This window comes from Mirounga leonina, unplaced genomic scaffold, assembly GCF_011800145.1.
Source record: "Mirounga leonina isolate KUSES-001 unplaced genomic scaffold, KU_Mleo_1.0 Mir_366, whole genome shotgun sequence".
Classification (NCBI taxonomy): domain Eukaryota; kingdom Metazoa; phylum Chordata; class Mammalia; order Carnivora; family Phocidae; genus Mirounga; species Mirounga leonina.
Window position 1 is genome coordinate 22,528,124 of NW_023270709.1, and position 12,705 is coordinate 22,540,828.

General features: G+C 43.2%; 1 protein-coding gene across 2 annotated transcripts in view; it reads left to right on the forward strand.

Moving 5' to 3' along the window:
• Positions 1-12,705, forward strand: part of CDKAL1 (CDK5 regulatory subunit associated protein 1 like 1) — a 661,526-nt gene that overhangs the window by 623,830 nt on the left and 24,991 nt on the right. For both annotated transcript variants that reach the window (XM_034985765.1, XM_034985766.1), the window contains 2 exons: positions 5,565-5,648; positions 8,789-8,953. In XM_034985765.1, the coding sequence (XP_034841656.1) occupies positions 5,565-5,648; positions 8,789-8,953 (249 nt within the window). The remainder of the gene's footprint in view (positions 1-5,564; positions 5,649-8,788; positions 8,954-12,705) is intronic.

A 12,705-nucleotide genomic window follows, 5' to 3' on the forward strand; every position in this document is an offset into this window, starting at 1 on the left:
TGTGAGGGCAGGCTTTTGCACAGAACTAGAAATATTATTTCAGAGTTTAAGGTCACAGACTTGTGTTTAACATGTTCCAGCCACCTTAGGGGAAAAAAAAAAAAAAAAACAAACTAATTTGACTGGAGCTAAAGAAAGACATTTGACATTTCCCAGAGTCGTGCATTCAGAAACCAGTCAGGTAGAAAAATTGTATTTTATTATCTACAAAAACCAAGAAAACAAAGAAAAACAATAAAAAAAAAAGATACCCTCAACAACTTAGCTGCAGAAATTGCATGTCAGAATATTTTGTGGGCTAAACCAAGATAATATTCAAGTTTATTAGGAATGTGATATAAATAATTATGAGAGCTTTTGATATATGTGTTTTAATCTCCTTTTTTTCCCTAAGGCAATTGGACGGAAAAATTAATTTCTAGAAACTCTTCAGGGGAAGCAAAATAATTTCTTCACCTTCCTATAACTGTTGCAAGAAATAAATATTTCTCTTATACCGGTACTCAAATATATATCTGTCCTTTGTGAATGTTTTTGGACACTGAGCCATTATACTGAGATACCGAGATCTTTCTAACCTAACCCTCCAATAGAGATTGCATTGGAATTTTTTTTTCCAAAGCCTTAAATCAGGCTCCCTGTGTAAGTAAAACAGAAGTGAAAAGTGGCAAGGTGGGGGGTGGTGTGGACTAATAAAGAAAAAATAAACTATGAGAAGTTTATATTTAAAGTCATATATAGGAGTTTAGAAGAAACCTACTTCTTCTCGTGCGAGGAGTCTTATACAAGTAACATTTCTTCGCAAGATAAAGGTAAAGGCCACATACACACTCTGAGGTCTTTGGTTAACGTTGTGTTGTATGCCTGCCTTAAAGCAGGTCTGTTCAGCGTCTCTCTTCCAGTCCTTACACAGCCAGCTAGGAACTTTCTGAGGACAAATGGAGAAAGAGAGTACACTCGAATTGAGCATTCATGCAGCAACCAAATTCTGCTGGAAACCACTGCTTTGCTAATGCAGGAGTGTCTGATGTGTGTTATCTGGCCATATGGTTAGAACTGATGTTTCTCACAACTTTGGGCACTTGGGAAATTTTAAGCATGGATGTGACACAAATAACACAGCCAGCTGATTATGTAATGTACTGAAAATTCTACCCAAAACTTGAATTTAAAAACATTCCTTTTTGTTTGTCGCAGATGTTTCTCTACTCAAGGAAAAGTCATGCGCGGCAGAATCCGATCTGTGATGTTGTATGTTCTCCAGCTAGCACTCAGATAGGAGGCACCAGGGAGTGGGAATGGTTCCAACACTTCCTCCTCGTCCTTCTGCCCATGCCCCTGAGCAAATCACCACGTCTTCCTGGGCCTCAGTTTCCTCCCTGTGAAACCTGAGATTGCCAACCCCCCTTCAGCTGCTCACTTCCTCGTCGGTTTATGGGACTCCTGCCTTTATTTCCAGCCTTTATGGATAAATGAATAGATAGCTAACCATGAGACACTTTCTCCTATCTTTCCAACAAGGCCTGGAAAATTGTACCAGGTGCGTTCTTTTGTATCCAGCTCCGTGAGGTCACCAGTAATGCAGGATCCCGTGAGTCCTTTTTTCCTACACTTTGCCTCACTTTGGTGATGCGGTGTGTGAAATGGAAGAAGGATGGTTTTACAAGACTGTTTTTATAATTCATTTTTCATAAAACATCCTTTTTTTAAGGTTTCATTTATTTAAGTGAACTTTACTACGCCCAGCGTGGGGCTCCAGCACACGACCCCGAGATCAAGAGTTGCATGCTCTTCCAACTGAGCCAGCCAGGTGCCCTTCATAAAACATCTTTTTAAAGCTAGGTTAAAATGGACTAACTGAAGTTCTGCTTGCCTAGGAAAAACAGCTTTCTCCATGGACGTTTGATGAATAAATGATGAAGTAGGCCTACCTTGTGAGAGCAAGACTGCAGAAGTCCTGACCAATGTCCGAAGGGTCAGACTTCGTAAAAGGAAACTGAGTTTCCCCCAGAAATTCTTAACTTCCCATCCCAAGTTCCTAAACCCAAAAATGTTGAAGAAACTATATGAGCATTGTAGTTAAGCACCTATAAATTATATACCTGTAAAACAAATCAGAAAGAAAAGGGTTATCTTTCTTAGGATTATAAAACAAGGGCTTTGTGGGGAAGATTTTGACCGGCATCTTTAGGTTCAGCTCGACAGCTTTTTGAGAGACTTTTTAAACATTTCCTTGGTGGGTATTAGAGATCACATTACTTTTAAGTGCAGCAAGAAAGTAGCCGTAATTTGCAGAGGGCTCGAAGCATATATTGGCTTTAAGGAAAGTGAGCCTGGATTTAGAGTACATGTAATTTCCTTCATCGGGAAGCTTGTGGGCATACCAGTCCCGAGCCTACCGATCTCCCACGAAGGATGACCTAGAACTTTGAAACTGAGAGATCCTTAAAATATCATAACCCACTTCCTCTTCAGGCCGACTCTCCCATGTCCTGCTGCGTCCACTGACCTCTTCTTTCTGTGATGAGGAATGTGAAGGCCCAAAAAGCACTCACATCTCTTTTATCTTAAAGATAATCCACTCAGACCCTGTGTCCTCCCACCTCCTTCGAACATGTGGCGGCTAGTGTTTTTAAATAACCCTCCTTGAGTCTCCTCTCTCCCAGGTTCGGCGGGAGCTCCTCACCCCTTCTTCTGACCATCCTGCCCCGTCCAAGCACCCCTTCCCTCCTGTCCTGGAATGTTCCAGCTCTCTTGAAGCTGCCTCTAGACCATTCTTCGGGTTCGCGATTCCACCAGCATCCTAATTTGTCTCAAGTGCTACTAGTCACAGTCTTTATGGAACACTTCATTGTCAACCTCCTATGTACTCTGAGCAGTTTGTCTGTTTCTTAAATTACACAAGCCATCTCTGTTGACTTCTTCTGCAGAAGGCTTGTCCAAAGCCAATGAGGTCATCTTGTGCTCCAGTCAGAGAAGAGTATCAGAATGTCACATGGGACATAGCACGCTCTCCAGCATTCTCCGTCAGTAAGATAAACTGACCCCAACTAGTGGATTCTCCCTGCCTTTAGTACAATAGATGGCTGGGCGGTGGTTGTCCTCTCCTGTAGGACAACATTCTGTCCCCTGGAGGTTTGCCTTCTTTCTCCAGATGCCCTGCTTTTTCCTTTCAGACCAGGACATCCTTGCTGGTTAGCAGAGGCATTCTTAGGCAAACCAGGGTGATTACCCTAAATTTTGTTCGTTATATGTGGGTCGTTAACCATGCTGGGTTATCCTGTGAGGTCCGGGAGAAAACAGTTGGAAAGTATAAGGGCGAGGTGGCTCATTTAGAAAAAGATGTGAGGCTTATACACAAACCCTTGGCCCCTGAGGTCCCTTACTGTCACCAAGGCAAAGTTGCTCCCCCCCCCGAGTTCCACCTGAACCCCCCCCTTCCTTAATGTCATCGGTATTTTTAAGGTTACTGGAAATAGTCGATTCTCTTAAAGGTTGTATTTGATAGTCACTTCATTGCAACTTTATTCTTTAAAAAAAAAATATTGAGAAGGGCATTTATTATTGGTTTTTGTTGGTTTTTTAAGGGGATTGGAACAGATTGTGGCAGCTTTTGATCGAAGTCCTAGGTTCCTTTTGCTCATTTTTGCTTCGTGTCTTTCGAAGGAACTTTAAGAGCCTCACCAGTGAGACAGAATGCGTGGCCGAGGGGACAGAAGAGGTGATGGGAGAGATGTTTGTCTCCATAAATCACTGCACATAGCCATCTTCCTGCATCCCTGTGGCAAATAATAGTTACAAACTCCCTACAAATAGTTCTCGGGTGGTTGATCAAAAGCCCCACCCTCCGCCGTGCAACCAGAGCAAGGCCCTCGAACTCTGTGGCTGTTACTCCGGGTGAGCCAGGACAGCCCAGCGGTGCTGACTGCAGCTGCCCACTTCCGTTCGAACAAGACGGAAGAAGCAGCCTACCTCTTCAGTGGCTCTACAATCTCATATTGTTGCTAGATTCGTTTCCCGAAAACTTAATGTGAGATGAAGTGTAATTGCAGATTTCCTTAAGAACCATCGACAGATACTTATCCTAAGTTACAAGCAACTCACACTGTGTAATGTGTACAAACATGCTAAGTTTTCCTCCAGAAGAATATACTTGAATAAAAAACCAATATTCATCAGTCTTTTTAAATAAACAGAGCCGTTCCCGTTCAAAGGAGAAGTTGGGGAGACATTCTTTGGTTGCTACTCGATTTTTAAAAGGGATGAATGTTGCAGGAACAATTTTTAAAAGGGATGAATGTTGCAGGAACTTTCATTAGTTTTCAGGGAGTGAAGGAAGTCTTTGATAGGTATCATCCTCGTAGAGCCCTTACGACCTTTGGCTAAAGGGGCTACATTTTGAACAAGATAGTAAAAAAAGATAGTAAATTATGGTGTGTTTAGGTATTGACATCATATGATGGAGAGGGGAGTTTGGTGTTTTGTTTTTGTTAGGTGGTCTGTTTAGTGCAGTTGTGTTTACATTTCCTAAACTCTAACTGCCCGAACATGGTGACAAGTCCCTATATATGAGAATAGGGACTGCTTTTTTGAAATCTTCTTGTCAATGTGCTTTAATACAGAGAGTTGTATTTATCAAGTAGTGAAGGCAAAAATAATTCTAGGCACAATCATTCAGTACAGCTAGTTGCTACTCCAGACATTTTGACAACCTTGTTAAAAAGAAGTGATTGGCACTTTAAATGTTGCATTTCACAGTGGACGAAACTTGGAAATGGTAGAATTTTTTTGACTAGTCACATTTCTTTAACCAGTGTTTTTGGTTGATTTAACTTCTTGGTTATTAAAGATGTACGATTAGACCATAATGTAGATCGATCTTGTAGAGAATTAACAGTCTCATATCTTTGCTGTCTTTCTTCCTAAAAAAAAAAAAAAATGAACATGGGGTCATGTCTGCAACAAAGAAGAGACGGTTGCTTATGAGAGAGTAAATGTATATAATAAGTAACAGCTGTAGGAATTAATCCATAATTTGAGAGTTATATGCAATGTGTGAAATGTTTAGATGCAAGGACTTAATGACTAGTTTTTGAGGCATTTTCTTTAGTGTTACATCCCTCATAACTCAAATTAATGTTTATTACTACTCTTTCCTATTGCCAAAATATTTTCATGAATCTGGATTAGAAGCAGCCTGTTCTGGCTTGTTTCGCAACACTGCTTCAGGAAACCAAGTGATACTTAGAAGATTTTTGTATGTCTTAGAAGCCTTAATTATCTTACTTATGTTGAAGGAGGAAGATAAGTTTTGTTTCATAGTTATGTAAGAAAATAAGATTTCATGCTAGGCTCATTTTCTATTAGTGCATAGATAAGAATGTCTTTCAGGAAATTTGAATTAGTGGTTCTTATATTAGCTGCTCAGTAACTGGCAATCGAGAGCCTCCTTTAAATCCAAGAGGACACAGCTTACTGATCCAAGACTCTTGGGCTGGCATTTTTGTTTTGGGTTCTCAGGTGTTTGCGCTTACCCTTCCTTTTTTCTCCCCTTCTCTCCACAGATTGGCGAAAGACAACAAGTGTTAGTGACAGAAGAATCTTTTGATTCCAAGTTTTACGTTGCCCACAATCGATTCTACGAGCAGGTGAGAGGTACTTGCGCGTTCTTGCGCTTTCTCCAAAGTGAGAAAGGGCTGTGAAGTGAATCCCTTCAAGCCAAAGGAACCGAAAGGAGGGGAGGGGTGTAGAGTCTTGTCACAGCAAGGCTGTCTTATAGCATCGATCCAGCTAGACGAGCAGGGGGCTTATCTTTGTGGCCCAGGCTACAGAGCATCCTATACAAAGCAGTAAGTGCGTTTTAGTCCTCTTTAGTCTTTGCCGGGACCAGCCTTCAGCTTTGGGAGTGTTGAGCAGGTCGTTAGCGCTGTCAGAATTCCCACAGCCCCGCAGAGGAGAGGGGAAAGTCCTGTCCGGGGAACAGGAAGGACGTGTACGACATCAACGTGCACGGGCAGGCATTTCCTCTCCGTGTCCCGGCGCTCACTCAGGCTCTCGGTTGGCCGGTTGTTTTTTTAATTCTGTTTAGTTGTAGGCTTTTTTTTTTTTTTTTTTTAACTTCCACCTTGATAAGAATGCTGGGGGCGAAGGAAAAGAGAGTCGATTCCGTGAATTCAGCTCAAATCATGTGACCAACTGCGGAGACCAGCATGAGGATGAAGACCCCTTCACTCTGAGCGTCTTCCTCACAGGCCCAGCGAGCCGGCGCGAAGGGCCCCCCACTCACCAGCTGCCACACCACTGGCCAGCCCGGCTTCTCTTTCAACACTGGGGATTCCACTTCCCCAAGATGGGGAGCAGTTCAGAAGCGACTGAAGAAAACAGAGCGCCTCTTCTGGGGCCATGGCCGTGGAAAAGGCTGAGGAGGAGATGGGCTCTCCCCTCCTGGATAGGAGGCTCTCCCATGGGCATAGGGATTTCGTGGGTCACTCTGGACTCTATTAACTTTTCTTTTTTAGATTTTATTTATTATGAGAGAGAGAGTAAGAGAGAGAGCACAAGCAGGGGGAGCAGCAGAGGGAGAGGGAGAAGCAGACTCCCCGCTGAGCAGGGAGCCCGATGCGGGACTCGATCCCAGGACCCTGGGATCATGACCCGAGCCGAAGGCAGACGCTTAACCTACTGAGCCACCCAGGCGCCCCTCTATTAACTTTTCTTAATACCAAATGTGTTTTCCTACTTTTTTGTTCCTTTCTCTTCAAATGAGAAGTGAATTTGTTTTTTTCCTCCTGTGGGTGAAATTAGAGCTTGGGAAGCGTCTTCAGGGCAGGGTGGGCAAGTCAGGGCAGGGGAGGGCAAGGGAAGCTGTAGCTGGAGAGACCTCCCGCACTGGTGCTCCCCGGGGAATAACCCCAAAGTGGGCTCTGGGTCCTCAGGAAACGTGAGAGGGACTTCTCAAGGCCCAGACTACACATGCCCTATTCCATACCCAGCAGAAACGACAGCTGAGGAAGGGTTCCCAAAGCTCCACGCTGGAGCTGAGTTTCTTCTGCATTTTCCATCTCATTAGTTGGCTCCAGAGAGCCATTTTCCTATTCAGGCCAACCTGCTCAGCCCTGGGGAAGAACTCGATTGTATTTTGGTCGCCTCTTCCCTCTCTTTTCTCTGCCATCTGGGTTTCTGCCTCAGCGGGGAACTTGTTTCCCCTTCATTTTAAAGGCAATGGCATGCCTCATTAGCTGTTTCTTCCAATTTAAAGCAGTCGGGCTTTTTCCAATTATTAAAACTGGAGGGGGAAAAATAACACTGAGCCCTTCATTGAGATCAAGGCAGCAGATCAAGGAGAGTTATTTTTCCCCAGAATAGTACCACATCTCCCAGGGACAGTTTACTCTAGAGATTTTCTTGTTTTATAAAAACCGATTTAAAAGGGCTTTCATATTCTGATACTAAAGCTCTTTTAGTTCATGTGCTTGCTGTGAGTAATTCACCACCCAGGTGACCTTTTTCCTATACTTTGATGAGGCCGTGGACTCAGTGGTCATAAAAAAAAAAAAAATCAAACCCAGAAAGACCAAGATCCAGCTTCGCCTCCCAGAGAAATCCGCCGTGGCACTCTGGCTCGCATCCGACTTGTTTGTCTCTACAACGAAACATATCAAAGATTTCGGAGGAACGATTTTTCTAAAATAAGATGAGTTCCAGAAGTGAAGATTGTATCTAGATATCAAAGTTTTACTGGATTGGAATTAGTCTGTTTGTTTTGGATCCTAACTTGAAAGAGACTGGCGAGCGGCTGAGGCACTGAAATAGAAACGTGAGGGAGACACACAGCATGCAAACCTCTGCTGGGTCCCCAAGGAGGGGAACATTTGCTCGAGGTAAACAAGTGCTTTTATCAGAAATCTCGAGTGGAGAGAGACCGTCCGACAGTTTCCTGTGAACTAGCCAAAGTAGCCTTCAGAGCCGCCGATCCTACGTGGAGGTAGACGTAACAAACGTACGCATTTCATAACAGAGCAAAAGAAGTGAGCAGGAGCCGTTAGTTAAAGGAGTCATTTAGCTCCAAACACCAATATTTGGGCCATTAAAAAGGTCGCTTTTAAATGTTCTTCCTCTTCACCCCCCAAATCACACGCCTGTGCTCACACACACACACACACACGCTCATATACACACAAACATGCAGGCCTTTATTTGAAGTGTCTACTCAAACCATGATTCTGACGGCTGACTTGGCAGGTATTAAAAGTATAAAGCTTTCATCAGTGTTGTCTCAGTTTTCTCCATTGCATGGGACAGCCAAGAAGAGCAGAATATCAAAGACCTGTCCAGAAGTGACTGGCTGGTTGCCGGGGGCTCTCCCGGGTCTGCCTGCCACATGCCTTAGGACAGCAAGTGTCCCGCAGTGAAGGGGCATTGTCTCCAGCCCGGAAGCTCCTCCCACACGTGCCTTCCTTGCCGACAAGACCTCCAGATCCTTGAGCAGCTAGAAGATGGAGCCCACTCGGGATAACATCTCAGGGCAGAAGAAAAGATACTAGGGGGCAGCTGGGGAAACCTGAACAAAAGATGGACTTCGGTGAATAGTAATACATCAGTATTGGTTCATTCACTGTGACAAATGTGTCGTACTTGTGGTAGGATATTCGTAATAGGAAAACGGGGGATGAGGTATCCAGGAATCCTCTGCTTTCTTTGTAGTCATTCTATAAATCTAAAACTGTGTTCGAAAATTGAAAGTTTTTTTTTTTAAACAAAATTAAGCCTTCTGAAATTTTCTTTAAAGGTTTTAGTGCCAAAGAACCCCACATTCATGGGGAAAATGATCGAAGTGGACATTTATGACTCAGGCAAACATTTTATGAAAGGGCAGCCGGTGTCAGATGCCAAAGTATACACGCCATCCATCAGCAAACCATTAGCAAAGGGAGAAGTCTCAGGTTTAACAGAGGTGAGTAAAAGACGCTTTTCTCTCTACCTTGCTGGTAAGACAGCAGCTGTGGAAGCATAGCGATTCCAGACCGTGTTTCTGTTATCATTTATGGTTCCCTTTTTATGTATGCATGAGGCTTTCATCCTTCCTGACAGACTGAAATCTGAGTTAGAAAGATGCGTTTTCGCTGAGGCCTTTAGCTTTGCTTCTCCTGCTGTAGAGGGAATGTTCCCGCTCCTAGGCTAGACGCGGAGGGCAGAGGGCATGTTCGGGTGGAAGGTGGAGCGCTGAAGATCCTCTGATCCAGTGTGTCTGGCAGTGGATCCCAAGGAGAAGGGAGTGAGGAGAGGAAGGTTTTCTCCCCTTACAGAGCCGTTGGTAATACAGTGAAAGCCTGCCCTTAAACAGGCGCTAAAGCGTGGCCGTGTGTGTGGTGAGGGTGCTTTTCTCGAGGGTGTTCGTTGAATATCTGCTTTGGTCATGTGGAGTGAAAATTAAACAATTTTTTTTCCTTTCTATAAAAAAGTAACCTGACCCCTCTTTTATACCTTGGTGTACATCTGGCTGTTTGCCAATCTCTCTCTCTTACATTTCATTGAGCTACAGTTGTAAAAGCTGATGGGGTGTGAAATGAAAATGTGTATCACATTTCTAAGCATCATTTGATGTCCTTTCTCCAACACAATTGTTAAGCACTCCCAAAAAAGCATGCAGCAGTGACTTCACATACGGAAAAATGAGAAGCAATATTTATCTGGCCATCGAGTTCCACGATTGTTTGAATATATGTATTATCTTTCCCCTCAAAATAAATTGCCAGGGCATGTTAATTAAGCGTCGAGTGTAGTGACAAAGAGGGTCCTGTTATCTATATTCTCACTCACTGTGGTGATGGACTCTGGTGTCCAAACACGAGTGACGCCTCTCGGGAGCCTGACAGGTGCATGTGAAGAATCAGCATGCACGGCCATCTGACTGATGATGGAGTGACGCAGGCTCGCCTTTGTCAGGGCCCTGCCAACTGTGTGTCATCCCGCTCAACCAGGACTGAACCCTGTACTTGATAAGCATAGCCATTAATGGTGGCTGTTGTTTAACAAACAAACAAAAAAAATCCTTGGGGTTTGGGATGGATGACCAAGAAGGAACAGTAGAATCCAAAATTTAAATTCTCTTGCTTAGAAATTTGGCTTCTGCATCAAAAGAAATGAGATCTTGCCATTTGCAATGACGTGGATGGAACTGGAGGGTATTATGTTGAGTGAAATAAGTCAAACAGAGAAAGACATGTATCATATGATCTCACTGATAAGAGGAATTCTTAATCGCAGGAAACAAACTGAGTGTTGTTGGAGTGGGGGGTGGGGTGGGAGGGATGGGGTGACTGGGTGATAGACACTGGGGAGGGTATGTGCTCTGGTAAGCACTGTGAATTGTGCAAGACTGTTGAATCTCAGATCTGTACCTCTGAAACAAATAATGCAATATATGTTAAGGAAAAAAAAAAGAAGAAGGTAGCAGGAGGGGAAGAATGAAGCGGGGGAAATCGGAGGGGGAGACGAACCATGAGAGACGATGGACTCTGAAAAACAAACAGGGTTCTAGAGGGGAGGAGGGTGGGAGGATGGGTTAGCCTGGTGGTGGGTATTGAGGAGGGCACGTTCTGCATGGAGCACTGGGTGTTGTGCACAAACAATGAATCATGGAACACTTCATCTAGAACTAATGATGTAATGTATGGGGATTAACATAAGAATAAAAAATAATTATTTATTTATTTATTTATTTAAAAAAAAAGAAATTTGGCTTCTGATGTGTTAGTGAATACTTGAGAGATTTTTAAAGGAAGTTGGCTTTTTGTTGTTGTTGTTGTTGTTTGTTTTTCTAGAGTATGTATTACAAGGTTGACTTTAAATTACCACCATGGAAAGGATTTCGCAGCAAATGGCGGCAGTGGGCAAATGATTGTTTCATAGATTTAATTCCTTCAATGTACGTCTATTGAAAAGGATTACGTTTTGAAACATTATCCTAAACAAAGAAAAGTAATACCCTTTTGTTAGTTCCTTGACTATCCTGTTACTTGTTACAAGGGCAACGCCATTTAAATTCGTGGGGGGTGGGCAGCCTTTTCCCATCCCCCTTCCTCCGTCCCTCCAGCCTAGAAGACGTGTTGTCATCTGTTCTTCCAACGGCCCTTCTCCGCACAGGGCTGTCCCAGCTCCTAGGTGAGATGAGGAAAAGGTCACTTGTGTGTTGGCCCTCCTCAGTTTCTAGGAAGGGGCAAGGCCACACGTGTGAGGCCAAAGGGATAGGACTGTTGATTTGGATATTTGCATCAAGGGAAAATCAGGCAAGTCTTCCATCACCATTTGTGACTTCCTGTACGTTAACGAGTGTAGCTTTACACTTCATTACTTGTCAGCTCTTAAAGATATGCCAAGCTTGGGGTCAAAAAGCCTTCTTCAGTGAATTTGCCCTGATGTTAGAAATGTTTTTGCTGATAATATAAACCAAAATAAATTAAGCAGGAAGAGAATAGCTTCTTCCATTTTTATAGAGCGGAGAAGTGGATGGTAGAGGTTAGAATCATGTCAGACACTTTGAGCTCTTTGAGCACCGACGAAGGTGCTGGAACTCTTGAATGAAAAAACCAGCTTACCTCGTCCCTGGATGAAGCATTGCCCTGGGGTCCGAAAGACCTGAGTTTGCATCTGGTCTTGCTGGTCTACCCTAGTCATGCAACTGCCGAGCTTAATTTGGCCTTAATTATGATGGGAATACTAATGTCTATCTCATAGGGTCATTGAAAGGAGTCCGTTTGGTAGTGTATGTAAGCCACCCAGTACTATTCCTAGAACATAGTGAACAGCCACCAAGGAGTTGTTTCCCCTTTCCCTTAAATCTAGTTGTCTCTAGAAAGAGCAAACTCTGAAGAGGACCTGGTACTAATAATTGTTGTGTTCGTTGTTTTAGCCCTCACCATGCAGTACATGCTGTAGGGGGGTAAGGAAGGGGGGTGGATTTCTGTGTTACGATAATCTGTTCAGGGCCAGAGGACCCATCCCATAGGAATGTGTTTCCGCATTTTGTAGGCTTTTCCTTAGTTTTTCTAGAATGGTGAGGAAAATCTATCCTGTACACTTTGTAAAGAAATCTGAAAAGGTCAGAGCATCTAAAGCAAAATATTGTCTACAAAATTATTGTCCATAGTAAATGCATTTACCCTCGTTGAGAATTTTATGATTCTTCTCTAGGTATTGAGCCCCATGCTACTTTAGAGTTATTTTGTCTCACTTTAAGTCCTATTTGCATCTTCTGATAAAACTGGTGAGAGGTAGAACAGACTGGGGGAAGAAGCACAGACTGGGTGGGCATCATGAGATCCAGATTATAGCATTCTGGCATTTGCTGTAACAGATTTTGTGACCTTTTGTATATCACTTAGGTTCTCTGGACCTCAGTTGTCTCTGCAATTCTGTGATTGAAATATTCTATTTGACAAAAATGGATTGGCTGCCTACCCTGTGGCAGGGCTTTAAATTCTATAAATATTAATAGACATCAGGCCTTGTTATTTTCAGATAATAATAAATAAATGCCCACAACATGATGGAAAAGGAAAGCAATAATAAAGTCAAAAGGTTACTGTCCTCTAAGAAATTATATGTTAGTGGAAACAGCATATAGTAACATCTTTTGATGATTATTCCTGTCTTTCCTTTCAGTTTGGTTAGAGGAATAGAGAATTAGAAGGAGAGGGCGACAGG